Source organism: Tiliqua scincoides, chromosome 4 (assembly GCF_035046505.1).
Source record: "Tiliqua scincoides isolate rTilSci1 chromosome 4, rTilSci1.hap2, whole genome shotgun sequence".
NCBI classification, from domain to species: Eukaryota; Metazoa; Chordata; class Lepidosauria; order Squamata; family Scincidae; genus Tiliqua; species Tiliqua scincoides.
Genome location: NC_089824.1, coordinates 80,672,493 through 80,689,436, shown reverse-complemented (window position 1 = coordinate 80,689,436; position 16,944 = coordinate 80,672,493). Strand labels below are relative to the sequence as shown.

At 48.2% G+C, this 16,944-nt stretch overlaps 1 protein-coding gene across 1 annotated transcript; it reads right to left on the bottom strand.

The window, feature by feature from the left end:
* Window positions 1-838: 838 nt before the first annotated feature.
* On the bottom strand, window positions 839-13,915 carry NRN1 (neuritin 1). Its single transcript, XM_066626161.1, has 3 exons — window positions 13,744-13,915; window positions 8,257-8,401; window positions 839-1,073 (listed from the first exon to the last, which is right to left on the bottom strand). Exons 1-3 carry the CDS (start codon window positions 13,796-13,798, stop codon window positions 839-841), a joined length of 435 nt encoding a protein of 144 aa, XP_066482258.1. The 5' UTR covers window positions 13,799-13,915.
* Between the last annotated feature and the right edge of the window lie 3,029 nt (window positions 13,916-16,944).

The window sequence follows — 16,944 nt, the reverse complement described above, 5'->3', positions numbered from 1 at the left end:
GTCCCTCCTGGTTTCCCCTCCTCCTTTTTCTCTTCTCTCCTTCCCCCCCTTCCTTGCGGAGGGAGGGGGCTTATGTCTTTTTTTTTTTTTAATTATTTTTAGTGGAATGACTGAAAAAATAAAGGATAAAAACCGCAAGAGTTTCCTAGGAAAGATGACAAGTCTGTGAGTTTAATGCACCCTAAGAAATGCTGCTGCTTCTTCTTCTTCACGCACGTGGTCAGTAGTAGTAGTAGTTGTAGTAGCTCAGGTGGATTTTGCTTTCCCTTTTCCCTGGCTCAACTCATCCTTTCCGCCGGTGTTTCGCAGAGGAGCCCCTCTTTTGTGGCCTGAGGAGTGTTCTGTCATAGTATCGTCACCATCATCATCACCATCATCATTATTATTACTATTATTATTACCTAGTCGACGCTTGGCTAGCAATTATTAAGCGGTGGTGGCTCGAAGGCCGTTCCTGAGATTCTTTTGCACACAAAAAGAGGGCTCAAGTTGACCTTGATCTGGAGAGAGGAGTAAAGCTGAGGTCCGGTTTTGGTTCTGGGCTGATCGCCGCCGCGGGACCGTCACCATCCCCAGAGGAGCGAGAGCCAGAGAGGGCGGCCGTCAAGGGTGGAGGTGGTCGTGGGTGGTGACGGTGCCTCCCTCTCTGTCCCCCACCAGCCTTCCTCCTTCTCAGAGGGCCGTGGTGGTCAGCATCAGCGTCGCGGAGTATTCACCAGAGGTCCCCCCTCGCCCCCCCCCCTCCATCAGAGGGCCGGAGACTTTTCCTCTGTAAATCCAGGGCCTGGAGAGAGAGAGAGAAGAAGCGGCTCCGGGTCCGGCGAGGCATGCCTCCCTTCTAGAAGGAGAGCCACCACGTCGCCAGGGCGGCCGAGAGCGCCACCAGCAGCACAGGGGAGGCGGAGACCACGGCCGACGGCGCGGCCCCCTTGGATTTGCCGCACAGCACGAACAAGTTGCCCTCGTACTCGAGCTTTTTGGACTTCTCTTTCAGCTTCTCCCAGACATCTGTCACCCCTTCCTGGCAATCCGTGAGGGCTGTGAGGGTGCAGGCGTGGAAGTCGTCCCAGTACCTGGGCGGAGAGGACGAGAGGGCGTCAGGAACTGTTGGCACCCCCCCCCAAAAAGCCCCCAGCCCTCCCCATTCCTTCTTCCCTCCCTCGGGTGGCTGACCTAGAAAAGGAGCCCCCCTCCCCCTGACTTTCTAGAAGGAGAACCACCAAGTGGCCACCACACATGGTAGATGGGACATATGGGACTTCTGTTCAGCCAGATCATGTGCCCATCTAGGTCAGTGCAGCCTACACCAGCTTCAGGTAACAGAGCTGGGAAGGTCCTCTGTCTGGGATAATTAAGCAGGCAGCAGCTCAACCAGCATCCCAGATAGAGGACCTTCCCAGCTCTGCCACCTGAAGCCCTTTGACTACTAAGGACTGCACACCCAGCATCTAACCTGGAAACCCTTCCCTCTCCTCACAGTGAGGTGGGCTGTAAATAGACTGCAGTCATAGAAATACAGTCCACTGGCCACCAGGTGCTCTCTCCTCTTCTGCAGAGGAGAGGCCTGGGTCTGAACCAGTGATGAAAACAGTGATGAAGCACCTTCAGCACCACTAGCACCCGCAGCTTGAAGGTCTGACCAGTGGTGTCACTATGGTTTGCGTCACCCACTGCGAGAGGCCCCCATGATGAACCTTCTCCCATGCAGTGATCGTGATAACTTTTGATAGAATAGAGACATTTCAACGTAGTTTGTTTCATTGCATTCTCATGAAATCACCCATCAAATGATATATAACAGGATGGTATTATTCAAAAGTACTAAGATTTTAAAAATTTTGTCCAGTAGTGCTGTCACACCTCCCCACCATGTGAGCCACCTGTTGTGGCCTGCACCCCCCCCCCTAGCAATGCCATGGGGGTCTAACTGCCTTTGCACATATTGGGAAACCTCCCCAGTACAACCTGGCAGGCCTAAGAAGTAGGGCAGAAGTTGAACTGTACTTTGGGGTTTAATTTGCCCTTGAGGATGGAAACAATTGGAAATGAGGCATTCTTCATAAGAAAATAAGAAACACATTTCTATGTTCCATTCTGTGGTATGGATTGCACTAAATGCAAAGATGTCTTTGTTAAAGGTCAGGCCAAAAAAGGAGTGGAGGGAGAGGGAGGCAGGCAAAGGAAAAGCCATACCAAAACAAAATAGAGCCTAGAAATCTTGGCTAGTAGATACCCCAAGGATAGTTTTTCTCTCTCTTTCTTTTAAACAAGGATTTTTCTCAAGTGTCCATAGCAAATACTTAAGAAAAATAACTTGAGAAAGAGCAGTAAGAAGCACAAAATAATTCACAAAGAACCACAAAAAATAAAAGTGATAACCCCAAATGATAGCCCATAAAAATCTATTGACCAAAAGTAATTATAATAGGACATTAACAATGGAGTTAAATCTGGTCTGCACTTTTTAGCAGGATGAGTTCAGAAAGAGGGGGTAGCAGCCTGAGGTGGTAGAATGAACTGGGTAACTTTAGTTTGTGGATGGATAAGAGTTGTTTTTTTTTAATGTTCCTCTGAATAGCAAAAGATCACTGCAGACAGAATACCAGCACACAAGAAATGGCTTGGGTTAGGACCTCTCTCATTAATAGAAGGTTGGTATTTTTGTTCTTTGTATACCTTGCTGGGAGTTTGTTTTTTTTTAACATGGTGGAGCATTCAAAAGGCACACACACCCTCCAAAGTAAACTGCCATGGATGTGGTACAGTCAATCGTACCACAGCAGGATCCCTACCCCTCATTCTGCTGCATGTAGTGTAGACCAGGCCTTACAGACCCAATGCCAGGTGCAGTCAAAGAAGATCACTGATACACAGTCAGGTGCAGTAAACTCAACACCACTCAGGAAAACGCTACTAAGCAAGAGACATCAATAATAGCTGCTCTGTTTAAAAAAAGGGAAAAACGCTGCTCTGTAATAAGGTAAAACATGGAAAGGAGCATAATTATACAGCATCTGCACAAGCAGTGGTTCCACAGCCCAACCAGACCATCAGTAGAATGGCTACATGGGGACACTGGTCATTTATCCTGTTTGATGAAAAATTAGTGATGAGCATACAAAATGCTTGAAAGGATGCTGGTGTACACTGTGGAAGAAATAATGAATTGACTTCCCTGCTACACTGTTGCTCTAAGACTAGTTATGACCTTTCCAAAGGGTTCCAATCATTCAGTCTTTTGAAATCTCCAAAACTATCAGAAGGTCTTAAGGAACAGTTAATACTCCATGGTGGCCCCAGCACTGCTGATGACTGTCAGAACTCTAAAAAAAACCTGGCAAAAATAGTATCACTGTAGAACAAGGTGTTTAAAATACCAACTTGAATGCCCATGGCAAACAAAGAGTTTGTGTGAAAAGCGGTCTCTAAAAAAAGTATAATCCAAGACTGGTTCTATAAACTCATCTAATGCCGAGACATTTAATACAGCACAAAAAATACTGTGGGGAAATTATTAGAAACAGAGAATGGTACCAAATGCATGTTACAGGATGCCAGTGGTTCCCAAATGGTGAGCTGTGGCTCCCTGGGCAGTCATGGAACCCAGCCAGGGGTGCCACAGAACCCTTGCAAAAAACCCGCCACCCTGTGTACAATGTATAGGATTGTAGCCCTTATGGGGAGCTTCAGCCAATGGCCCAGTAGGTCAAGGAACCCGCCAGTTTGAAAAGGTTTGGGAACCATGATAGTATGCCATTGTCCTCATCCTCACCTACTTATAACTAAAATAGAGCTTGCTGGATTTCCATGAATTCCTTAATTTTTGCTATGGAAAAATAGCAAGATAGCAATTTTTCTTACAATATACCCATAATTATAGGCTTCATTTTCTGAACCTATAAAAGTGCCTGTTTGATAGAATGATTGCCATATTTAATACACCTGCCACATCTTCTGACAAGATCAGATATGCACAAAATGGTGCCGTATTTCTTAATGGTTAGGTAACAGTTCAGGTAACATTTCAGTATACTTTGCTCCCACAAAGGTGCTGGCAATTCTCCAACTGTCTCCTTATTCACACTGCATACCATTCACCAAACTCTGGTATCTGCATTCACCTGTGTCTGAATGTGTAACTTGGGCAGCACACCTGAGCACATTTCCTTGGAAACCAAAGTTAAGTCAACTGAAGCCAACTGGAGTTTTTGCTTTCCAAGCCAGTAGAGATTAGGATCAGAGTGAAGCCACTGCAGAGCAAAGAGATAAGGAGCTGTCCTCTTCTGACCCCAGGGCAGTGGCTAGCACCTCAGCCCTTGGTTCATGTCTAAGCTCATCTGGATTGCAAACAAAGCTCCCTTGAAGGACTTTGGTGGTCTTTTTTTGTCAGCTGGCTAAATGTGATGATAAGTGATATTGAGGAGCTTTTATGCACTACTGCTGGTTCTTGTTTTGAAATGGTTAAATTCTGTATTAACCATTCCCAGCATGTTCTTTTTTTTACAATAAGCTCCCCCAGGCATATGGAGAAACAACAATCTTTCAGTGAATGAATGTCTGAATAACCAACCCTAATGAATGAATTTCCATCATTGATGACATTACCTTAAGGTTTCATTTGAACCAGGGTTCAACATGACTCAGCTCTATGAACCAATCGCCATTGCCAGGGATTGTCCTTGAAGTGTGTCCTTGAACACGTGCAGAGTGCCTTGCCATCACCACTGGCTTCTGTACCTTGCTTGAACACTCAGTGAACAGCGGCCAATGAATGTTATGCATTCTGAAGCCCTGATCCACTCCTGTCGAACTGTTGCTGTCCCTTCCGTGAAGCCTGAACCTAAGCTGGTTTACTCAGTCCTACTGAAATCAGTTGGGGGGGGGGGGGTTCCTTGAAAGTGTGTTTGGGGCTTTTGCTCTGGGTACATGTGTGTGATGTGAATCAGTTCCCTTTGCTCTGTATGATCCATACCTACAGCTTGTACACCTGCATTTACAATATAACCCTCTTCTTATAGCTGGGAACAAACCCCCTTTGGTGAAATAATAGGAATGGCTAAAACAAAGTCATGCTCTTTAAAAACCTGCTCTGGTTCTCCTTCCAGAGGACAGTGACATATGCAGATCCAGGCAGCCAGAAGGAAGTACTCAGGCAATGGCATTTTTTCATCTCTCCCTCTTCCCCAGACAAAAACTCCAGCCTGCCCTCTTGCCCAGCCAGTTGGCATTTGGTCTGGGTGGGTGATTGTGACTGCTGACTTGCCAGTGAGTGTGTGTGTGTGGGGGGGGGGGGAAGAGACACACTAATCTAGGAGTACTCAGGACATGGTGAAGTCCAACGCTGGCTGCCTTTGTAATAAATAATGAGGCCCGGTGATGGCTAGAAGGCTGAGAGGGCGCCTCTCCTGCTGTATTTCTGCCATAATTGCATCCCCCCCAAGGACGACTCAATCTTCCTGGAGCTTCTTTCCACACACACGCACCAGGAGCAGAGCCAGGGAGGAGGGCTGCTCTGCGTGCGAGGGATTCTGAATGGGAAATCTAGGGCACGGGCACCCCTCCCCACACCATTTCCATCTCACACAAGGTCCACACTGCAGCTCTCGGCGTCCTTCCAACACGATCCTCCTATAGGTAGACATTTTCTGGGCAGGGGAATGTCCAACAAGGGAGGTTTCCAAATCACGGGGGTGGGGTGGGGGGAGTGTTTCTATGCACTGTTAACAAATGTGTCTGCTTAATCCATGTTACGAGCGAGCAGGCAGCCGAGGAGGGTAGGCTGCAAGGAGGGCATCCCCCCTGCAAGGCTGCAAGGAGGGTATTCCCCCCCCCCCAGACACACACAACAGCACCACGCCTCGTAGCTGTCAAAATCCGAACAGAGCCAACTTGCAGGAGCTCCAGCCATTTGAAAGGAAAGGTTCTCAGAAAAGAAGTCCAACAGTACGAAATTCCTGTCTAGCATACAGTATTTGGGGGCTGGGAGACTGGAAAAAAAACAACACCCTGATGTTTCTATTTAAAATGTTCATTTTCTTAAGCAAGTACCATCTCTGTACCACCCGATTCTTTACACTGTGGTTTCAGCAGAATTCACTTCAAGGTGAAAGGATTACACACTGACATGCAAGTCTTTTAATACTCCCATCCACAGTCCAATTAAGATATGCTTTGTGTGTGTGTGGGTTTTAACCTCAACCATTTTTATCTCGATCCACAAAAATTCAGGAAGAAATCCTGAAAAATCCGAATCTCCAATGCATTCCACCGAAAAATTGCCCCATTGCTTTTGGCAGAATTTGCTTCCAGGTAAGTGAGTATCCACTTTAGGTTGGAACTTACTTTTTGCTTACTAACCCTAACCCTTCTAGAAATCAAAGAGACTTGCTCTTAAATCATAAACACATTTATAGTTGAAGCCAGTGCAGGTTTGCTCAGCAGTGAGGCCCAGAGAATCCAATGGGATTTACTGACTTCTCAGTAAATCTGTTTAATTTCAGTCTTCAGGTGAGAAGGAAATTCCATTTATTTTTATGGGTCTTACTTCCAAGTGGGAGGGAATTCCATTAAAATCATTGGAACTGGCTTCCAAGTACCTACAGAGAGAATTTGATTGCATGTAAAGTTCCCTTCTCAATACTGGAGTGCATTAATACACCCCCATCTTAAACACCGGGGAGTAAGTTTTATAGATTTCAAGTAAACAATTTTAGGATTACAACCCTTTAATCCCAGTAGCACAGATGGGAATTTTGTTAAAAGAGCCTAAAAGCCTGTTTAAATTTTGTCCTTCCACTCCTAGCCTTACCCATTGGGCTTGCCTCCAGAAAGGTGCCTTCTCCACAGTAAGGGAAGCAAAGCAGTTTCCATCTCTCCACTACTTTAGGGTTCATGTGTGTGTACTGTAGCAGGACCACACCAGACTGCTGAATTGCAAAGCAAAACTTTTAAATAGCTTTCTTGTTGCACTCAGGCAGGTTCTGGGTTCCCAATACCTCTTCTTTATTGCAGCGCTGCTTTTAGATGAGAAAATCCTAGTACAACTCCCACATTAGCATCACTAAAAATTCAATTTAATATGTGCGGTGTTAAATTATGTATACAAGGACAGCAATGTGGCCACAACACAGAGCATTGTATTGAAATTATAGCACAATGTTCTGTGCACCCTGATATGACATTGCAACATTTATACCACATTTTAAAAGCATTATTGTTGATGAAATAATTTTAAATGCATTTAAGTGGGATTAAATGCAATCCCATTTAACTCGTTTTGAGAAGCCGTTTCCTTCCCCCCCTTTACCTTAAGTGAGCTACTGGCAAAAGAAGGTAAATCCAGTTTGACAAACAGTGGATTGGGAAGAAAACAAGGTAGAAAATGGAGTCAACTCCCACAGCCTCTGCCCAGATGTCTTGTCTCTGGGACTCGGCTTGCATTCAGATTGATCATTTGGAAGGAAGGAAGGATAATACCAGCTTTGCCAATGTTGGTGGTGGTGTGCATCAGCAATGCTCCTTGATATGTTTGGTGTGAGAATCCTTTAACAGATGGGGAATCCTTAATAGAATCCATCCAATTAATTAAAATTCATTCTTCATGAAATTGCATCCCTCAAAATTGTGCCACACAAAATAATAGAAGAAGCCCAGAATATACAAGGGCCCAGTAAGTGCAATTCAGATCCGTTAAACTACTCAAGAGGTGTCTCTCCCCCTTCCTTGTCTTCAATGGGATGCGAGCGAACTGCAGCTCACTGCCATTCTAAGCGCACTGATTCGGAAGCAAGTCCCATTGAACTCCAATGGTGTTAATCTAGTCCTAAAACGGAGGTGCTGTAATTTCCTTTGGCTGGGACGAAGATGACATTCAACAGTCACGCGTGCTTGGTATGATGGTGCTGAGCTTAGCATATCAGTCTGCTGAGGATTCACGCTGTGGGACGTGTGGAATAACCATATCCACCCTCCCCCTCCAAATCGTACTGAGATGGTGGTAGCCTTTTGTTTGACTGCACTAGATTCACATTAGGGCAACACATGGGTTCCCAGTATGAAGCCAGCCAAATCTGCCACGTTGCTCTGTTTAAAGCAATAACCACAACAGCAACAACCACCGTGATGTACAAGAGAAATTACGTGACAAAGGCAAATATGCTTGATATATTTGCAAATATACAAAGATATACATATATACAAAGGCAAGAAGCTGGAAGGGCCACAGAACAGGCATAGCCACAAAAGGGGTCAACCTACCGGCAGATTGTTTCGAGATTTCTCTTGTCGTCCAGGTCTTGCGGGTAGTTGGCAATGTTATCGCCCATCTTGAGCACACAGTCCGAGAAGCCCTTAAAGACCGCATCGCACTTGCCCGCCGCTTTGACCGCCTGCACCAGGTATGCTGGGGAACAGATCAGCACCACGTCAACTGGACAGCTCCCAACAAGGTAAACCGCGTGCCAGACCCAGCTCTGGTCTGACTTGAGAAAAACTCTGTGATAAACCCGAACACCCTCCCCCCCACCTCTCTCTCTCTCTCTCTCTCTCTCTCTCTCTCTCTCTCTCTCTCTCACACACACACACACACACACACACACACACACACACCCACCCACCCCAAGGCTGCCACAAGAGCAGAATCTGTTCTGCCATCAACTGGCTTCACATCCATGAAATCCATTTTTCTCTCAGTGGGAACGTTAATTAAACAGGGATACAGTCTAAATCAGTGATTCTAAATCAGTGATCAGTGAATCAGTGAGCTCATGGCACACTGACAAGGCACTAAAATGGTCAAGGCACACCATCAGTTTTTTTTTACCACGGACAAAGCACACCGTGCTGTTGTGGAGGGCCCACATCCCCTAATGGCCCTACTAATAAATGACCCTCCCCCAAACTCCCACTGCACACCTGCAGACCATTCCCGGCACACCAGTGTGCCACAGCACAGTGGTTGAAAATGGCTGTTCTAAATGAAGTAATGTAGGCTCCGCATGCAATGTGGAACAAGCCGTTTGGGGGCTGTTCAATTTTCATCATCCATGAAGAAATAAATGACAATAGAAGAGCATGACTTAGAATTTACTTCTAGTCGTTTGATTTTTTCTCTCTTAAAGATGCCCAGTTTTGAATTTTTTTTTTAAAAAAAACCTTTTTGATGCCTGGCTTTCATTTTAACTTTTTTAAAAAGAACAAAAAGCCCAAATACAGCTTCTGAGATTGTATCCGAGATGCTCGATTCATTTGGAAACATTCATTTGGAAAAAAAAAGTTTACTGTGATCACGATTGCCCCTTGAAGGAGGTTGCAGAAATATTCAGAGGAGAAGAAAATCAAAAGCACTCTCCCCAAAATTTTATTGTATTTTATTTAAGTTCTGGTGTGTCTTTTGTCTAAATGGGAAGGTGAAAGAAAAAGAGCCTTGAACAGAAACCAGCACCGTGCACGGATATGTTAAGCCTTCTCTTGGACATTTGGTGAAACTTTTGTTCCCCCCACATTTTTTAGGTTGCCACCCATATTACATCATGAGAATTTTGCAAAGAACAAGGGTGCCCAGAGACCCGCCCACTATGGAAACGCAGGGTAGTGCATGCAAGCAAGCGGGTTCGGGAGATTGGAGGGCTACTCACGCCTCTGTAAATCCCAGTATGTGCAAGTTGCATAAATGAACACCTCATTTATGGTCGGCAGGGTCCAAGGCACGATTTAGCCCTTTCTTGTGGCCCCTCCTCCTGCACGACCTGCTCACCTAGCTCTCCCCACTAAAGGCACATCCTCTGGGTTCCTCCCGTCTCCTTGAATGTTTACACCGCTCGCCTTCAGTGAGTTCTCCCCCGCCACCCCGGGATCGTCTCTTCCTCTGTCTCTACCCACCACACACATCATCGGGACTGATTCTCCGCTATCCATCTTGCAATGAAAAAACCCTGAGCCGTTCTGAAAGCGCCAGAGGAAAGACGTGAAGTCAGGACGTCCTTCCCGTTCCCCCCTTGGGAAAGGCGGTTTCCTGACATCTCTTTCGGGTGCAACCCACACAGCAGTCAAGGGAAAACTCCCATTCATTTGAATGGCTTTGATATTCATTCGACACATTCCCCCCAGACAGCAGCCCACAGCCAGTGGAAGAAGTCAATGGCAGAATGGTCTTTGATCATCATGCATCTAGGCTGCACTGGGGTTGAAATCGCTCTCGCTCGCTCCCTCAATCAGTGTGTATGTGAAAGGAGAGGGAGCATGAGCTTGCCATTTTTGCTTGCACGTTGGACTAAGTCGATTGATTTCTCTCTCTCTCTCTCTCTCTCTCTCTCACACACACACACACACACACACACACACACACACACTCTCAAGTCCCCTGCTGCAGCCACCATTTCTCCAGCTTTGCAGGAGCAGGTGTTGGGAGCGGACGACTCCAGAGCAGCCTGGGGAGGGGGGGAAATTTCTCCCTCTCAATCTTGCGGCAAGTGAAAGGGAATTAGCGACTTGTTGGTTTAATTGATCACCGGCTTGATCCCGAGCAAGTCGTCGCCTGCTCACGTCCCCCACGCCTCAGCCTTCAACAGCAATCGGGTTGGCGAAGGTCGCTGTTTTCCCCTGCGCTTGCCCCGGACCCAGTGGGGACATTGGATGAAGAGGCAAGGCTGCAATTGGAAGAGGGGTTTTCCCCCTAGAGATTTTCTACGCCAACGCTTTGGTTGCCTGGCTGGGAATCTGTGGGGTTTTGTTTTTTAATAATAGGACGGGGGAATTCAACCACAAGATGAAAGATCCCTTCCCCAGATCGCTCAATGTCGGTGGAAACCCCTCACACACACACACCCCCACCTGATTTATCGGTAACCTGATTTAGTAACCACCTTCTTCTCTCTCCACCCCACTCCCCCGCACGTCAAACACGCAGAGGCTGCAGACATTGGCTACCATATGGTAGCTATAAACAAATAGCAGACATGAGAGACCATCCCACCATCCCAAGACACTCTCTCTCTCTCTCTCTCTCTCTCTCTCTCTCTCTCTCTCTCTCTCGGCATGGGAAGCGCTCAACCTCCAAGGACACGTTCCAGAAGGAAAGTCTCTGGCCCACGTCTCCTTCCTTCTCCTCTCCCCCCTCTTCACACTTTGGTGCAAAGGGGGGAAGCGATGGTCATCATCATCATCGCCAGAGGAGTGCTAAGAATAAGCCTGTCTTCGCTCCTACCTGTTCAGTTGCCCTGATCGGCTCCGCAAGAGGAAGGCTGTCCTTGGATGTAACGGACACCTCGGCGCCTGAAACTGACTAGCATCCCCGGGGCGCTGTTACAAAACCTCCGGGGACTCTGCTAGCAGCCGGGGAGAAGGAGACTTTTTTTTTTTTTGGCCTCTCTGCTTCTCCTCCCCATGAATGCAGCAGCCCCCTTGCAGTGTTCAAGGGTGACAAAACCTCATTCACAATAACACGCAAGCACGCTCGCTTACACACACACACACACACACACACACGATTTTTAGACGAAGCTAAAGCACTGGCACACATAGAAAGCATGGGTGCAAATATAGTCATCTCTCACTGCTCTGTGGCAGCATCCACTCTCCTCTGCTTAAAAGGAAAAACCACCTCTCCAAGCTTCTGCAGTCCCTACGTCCCTGCCTTCCGCTCAATAACCTTGTTTGATCAAAGGTCACTTCTTTCGGACAGGTTCCAGCCGCATGGCCAAGACGTTGCCTGCTGGAACTCTCCACATTAGTCCTGGTCCTTCCATTCCCTACCAAAGCTTCGGAACATTTCCCAACACTTAGCCAGCGGATCAATGACATCCAGATATTTGCAAGCCCTGCAACAGCAGAGGAGCCTTCTTTCCTGAGACCCGGATCTCGACGAATGCTTTCAAGTAAAATAAATTGAGCCAAAGGGGGTTTAGAGGTTTTAGAAGGGCCGGGTGTGAAAATCAAGATCAAAATGTCCATCTCCGTGACTTGCCTTTCCCCATATTTTCTTGTGCCCCCCCCCAAATTCCTGCAGTATTGGTTTAAGCAGGGGTTTTTGCATGTAGATGGGGAAGGAGGAAATGTAGCTGGCTAAGAACCCAATCCTATGCATGTCTACTTACAAGTAAGTCCCATTATAGTCAATGGGGCTTAGTCCCAGGTGAATAGGATTGCAGCCTGGGAGCCCAATCCTATGCCTGTCTACACAGAAGTCCCATTATAGTCTATGGGACTTACTCCCAGGGAAGTGGTGCAGACAGGATTGCAGCCTAATTCATTTCATAGTCAAAAGGTGGTTTTACATCTACATCTCCCGCGAAAATAACTTTAGCTAGAGAGAGAGAGAGAGAGAGAGAGAGATCCTATTTCTAAATATAGAAATGCCCACATTTATTTCATACACGTCAAATTCCAACATAGTAAGACCCTCTGGAGAGGAGAGGGGGGCGATTGCTTTACAGAAAGGTCCGGGCATAGTGGTGCAACATATTCAACTGTCTGCCCATTTTTCTCTTCCATTATGAAGATGACCTTATTTCTTGCCTTTATTATTATTACTACTACTATTGATAATCGAGGAGATGGCAATGCTCGCCTCCCCCCACCCCCCGTTTCCAAAATGCTGCAGAGACTGGCTACCAAGAGAAAGAAATTCGAGAGCTGAAGATTTGGGACAGGAACTCTCAGGAAGAAAGGGGGGGAGGGAAAGAGGGGAGGTTGCAGTTCTTTAAATCTACATCCTTGACAAACGGAGAAGGACGCGTTCTCAGCCAAGCTGCCCACCGAATTTCCCTTTCGGAGCCCACCAGCCAGCCAAGCAGCTGCTGTAGTCCCTCAAGTTTGCTCAATGCAGAACCCAAAGTGGCAACTTCAAAGGAGAAGCTTCTCAGGTACTCGCTCTTGCAAAGGATCCACCAGGAATCCTTGAACCACAGCCACAAAACGAGGAACCAACCAAACCCCAGACCACCGGCGTGGAAGGAAAACGGGGCTATTTTTAGCAGACGCCCTCCCTTTAAAAAAAAGTATTTTGGAACACATTGGACAGGATCAGAAGAGAATCCGGACAATCTTGCCTCCCGATCCGCTTTCAACACACCTTCTAACACAATACAAAACTCCTGCCCCCCCCCCCCCAATATTCCTGCATCAAAACTACGGCAGCGGGGGCAGAAACTTCAAAACTGCATTGATTTTGGTATTGTTTGAATGGACTTGGCAAACCAGCTTACAAGATCATTTTATATTTCTCTCAAATTCCCCCCCCCCCCCCACATCCCATTCTTATCTCTCGGTCCCTCTAGGGAGGAAAAACAAATGAATTGAGCTTTGAACAAATCGGACAGGATGCACTCGAGAAAGATGCAATCTCTGTGCGTGTGTTTGTGTGTGTGTTGGGGACAAGACACAGAGAAATGTAATTAAATGTGTCCTTTTGCGGGGAGGGGGAAATAAATGCAAATAAATGAATAGGCTTTTTTTTTTTTTTAAAGAGTCCATTTAATGCCCCCTAAATCTTGAGATTCCCCCAAATCTTTCCATGAATCAATAGCATTAATTTCCCAGCATTTATATAGATCTTCCAGAATTTTACACGCCAAGATTGAAGACTTTGGTGCATTAAATATATATATATATATATATATATATATATATATATATATATATATATATATATATATATATATATATATATATATATATATATATCCATATAAATATCTCCCACCCTCCCAGAATCCCCCAGCCCCAAGAAAGTGCCAGTCCACTTACCTAACTGCACAGCAAGGACCAGAGAAATATATCTGCCGTTCAGCTTAAGTCCCATCCTATATTTAGTACAACCATTTGCGATTGCAGACCTTGGAATTTCTTTCTTGGGGGGTTTTAAAAAAAATAATTTTGTAGGCTTTTTTTTTTTTTTTTTTTAAAGTGTTACTTGGGGGGACGTGGCGGGCAGCTGCAAAGCAGGCATTGCCAACAAGTTCCAAGCAGCCGAGAGAGACTTTTTTGGTTGTTGTTGCACGCCGAGCTGGGGGGTGGGGGTGGAGGACGGCCGGCTGGCTGGCTGGCTGGCTGGTGAAGAAGGAGAGCTGGAGAAAAGGGCGCAGAAATAGAAAGTGAAGGAGAGAGGGAAGGAAGAGCAGGGAATGGTTCACTCCATTAGGAGGGGGCGGAGGAAGTACAGCCTCACGCCCACAGCCAGCCCTGACGTGGGGGATGACACTGAGTGATTTCCCCCCCCCCCATTTTTTTTATTGCATGCACCTTGGAAAAGAGAGAGAGAGAGAGAGAGAGAGAGAGACGCGCCATTTATAGGCACTGCAAGCTGGACTGAGCAGGCTCTTCCACCATTAATCAGATCCCCCCCCCCCACTCTGCTGGGCGCCCAGTTGAGTGACCCTGCAGGACCTTACGGGAAAGTCCTGGCCTCTCTCTGCGCGCAGGCACCAAGCGCAGCCCCCGCCCTCCCCCAGCCGCCCCCCCAGGCCACACCGGCTCCTCCAGCACCCTCCTGCCGCCTGCCATCTAGTACACCTTTCTCTGGGCCAGGCGGCAAGCAGTGCTGCGACCACCCCTGCAGGGGGCGCTGCTCCTCGCTCGCAAGCCACGGGGAGATGCGCCTGGCCTGCGCTCTGCCCGTGGAACGAGGGGGTGCCTGCAAAACCACCGGGGCAGTGGCAGCGGGGGATCGGATCTACACCTGCTGCTGGGAAGGTGTCGCCTGTTCCACTCTGGCCACGACTGTCCAACCAGAAGCAGCGTTTGTGCATGTAGGGCAGGCTGGAGGAGCGTGGCCAGGCTCCCTCCGAACACTAACACAAATGCAAGGTCTCCAGTCATGAGCTGATTTCCATGCACAAGCCCCAAAGGCGCTTTCCCCCTTGTTCTCATAAGCGCATATCTGTGCTCTTGCAGGCAGAGAGCCCAATCCTAGGCATGTCTGCTCAGAAGTAAGTCCCACTATAGTCAGTGGGGCTTACTCCCAGGAAAGTGTGGAGAGGATAGCAGCCTCGCTGGGCATAGGTGGCGCCTCACAGCCCTAGCCTATGCATGTCTACTCAGGAGTAAGCCCCATTACAGTCAATGGGTCTTACTCCCAGGAAAGTGTGGCTAGGACTGTAGCCAGACTCCGAGAGGCTGCGTTGGCCGCCGCCCTGTTATGCAACGCGCAGCACCGTTCCCTAAAGGCGAACATGTGGGGCCAGATCAGCTGGGGGTGGAACACTCATCCGTGCTGCTGGTCTGCCTTCCGAGGCGCCTCGAGGGTGGGGGGCAGCTAGTTAGACTTCAGAAAGCGGCCTTCGGATGGAAAGCAACCGTGGGCTCGTTTACACGAGAGGAAAACGAGCCTGCACACACAGGATCGGAACGCACATCTCTACGTTCTGTATATACCCTGACATGAGGTTTCCCCATCTTATCCCTTCCAAACCAGCCCAGGCTTTCCTCCTGTGGCTCGTTCAGTCCGGAGAGGAATCAGTTGGCCCCCCGATCTAGCTGCACGCTGCAGGGGCCGTGTGTGGGGCGCCTGGGTGCCTGCGCGGGGTGTGCTTGCAGTGCAACTCTCTGGGTCACGCTAGCACTGCAGAACGTGGGCATGCAGCTCGGGTTTTGTAATCAGGTGAGGCTGTGGAGGGAGGAGGAGTGCGCTTTGCGGAGAGACCGAGGAGCCACCAGGGAGGGGGTGGGGGGAGCAGTAGCGTGAGTGAGCGATCGCCCGTCCCTCCCTCCCTCCCTCCCTCCTCTCGCCGCCGAGGTGGGGATGGCACTGAAGAATCCCCCCCTCGCCTCCCTCCTTCCCGCAGCAGCTGCGGGGGCGGCCGGTGCCTGCCGCTTGTTGGATGCGTCCAAGTCCGGCCCCTGCAGTGAGGAAGGGGGAGGAGGATGCTGGAGTCTCCCCCTCCACTCCGGGGATGACGTCACCGGGCCGAGGCAGGAGGGGAGAGCTGGTTTATCCCGGTTGTGGCACCTGAGCAGAATCCTAATGGGCCTCCTCCGAACAAGGGCCGGCCTCTCCCGTCGCTGCCTTGCTCCTCGTCCTCGCAGTTTGGGTTGCAGAGGTTTAGGGAGCCTGGTTGCTTTGCAGAGCCTAGGCAGCCTGGGATCCCACCCAGCCTGGCCCTCCCCCTTCAGAAGGGCACCTGGGATTGGAAAGAGGTCACCCTGGGTTGCCAGAGGAGAGGTCAAGCATGCAAAGTGTGTTCCTTCTTAGGACTAGGAAGGCAATGAAGCCATCTTGTTTTTCCAGAGACCAGCAGTGTTGTTTAAGCTGTTTCTGCCCAAAGTTGCATATACGCAACAGGGACCAAATGTGTACACCTGTGGACCGGGCAAGAATGAGTTAACACCATTTGAAATGGCGTTCCTAGAACACCCAAGGTCCTCTGTAGAAAGATGTGTATGCAGACGACCACAAGGTTTGCTACAAGATCCACACACAAGATCCACACACCATTGCTGGTTTCTTCTTCAGGGTGGAGTTGCTTGAGAGTGATGTGGACCACATTCAAGGGGAGAGTTTCAGGTTCCAGGATGCAACAGCAAAGTCCAACAGATCTGCCAGACCAATGCCCCATGCAACTCTTACCAACCAAAGGTGCATAGGAAGTCTGTGGCAAACACACAGATTCCTCTCCCAGAATTCAGACTGACACGCAAAGGGACTCTTGAAGGTAGGAGGGTTAGAGCAGGATGGATCTGACATGTATTAAAAAAAAAAAAAGAACTATGCCTTTCATTCCCAAATGTGAGACCTCCCCTAAGAAAGCTTACAAGCAATTTAAAATACAGTCACTACACTAAATAAAATACACAACTGCAGAAGCAGCAAATCTAATGATAAAACAGAGCCACTCCTATCAATCAAAAATTAACTAAAAACACAACAGATCATACATACTTTTAACCCCCATCAGAGCACCAGCACTGGGGTGAGTCAACTGGGCCTTCTGCAGAGAGGGAATTATATAA

Excerpts from the sequence above, each read along its gene's own strand:
- NRN1 (XM_066626161.1), bottom strand. The coding sequence starts at position 13,798 with ATGGGACTTAAGCTGAACGGCAGATATATTTCTCTGGTCCTTGCTGTG. Across the intron at positions 8,402-13,743 it reads GGTCCTTGCTGTGCAGTTAG|CATACCTGGTGCAGGCGGTC; the intron begins GTAAGTGGACTG and ends TCTGTTCCCCAG. Across the intron at positions 1,074-8,256 it reads AATCTCGAAACAATCTGCCG|GTACTGGGACGACTTCCACG; the intron begins GTAGGTTGACCC and ends CTCTCCGCCCAG.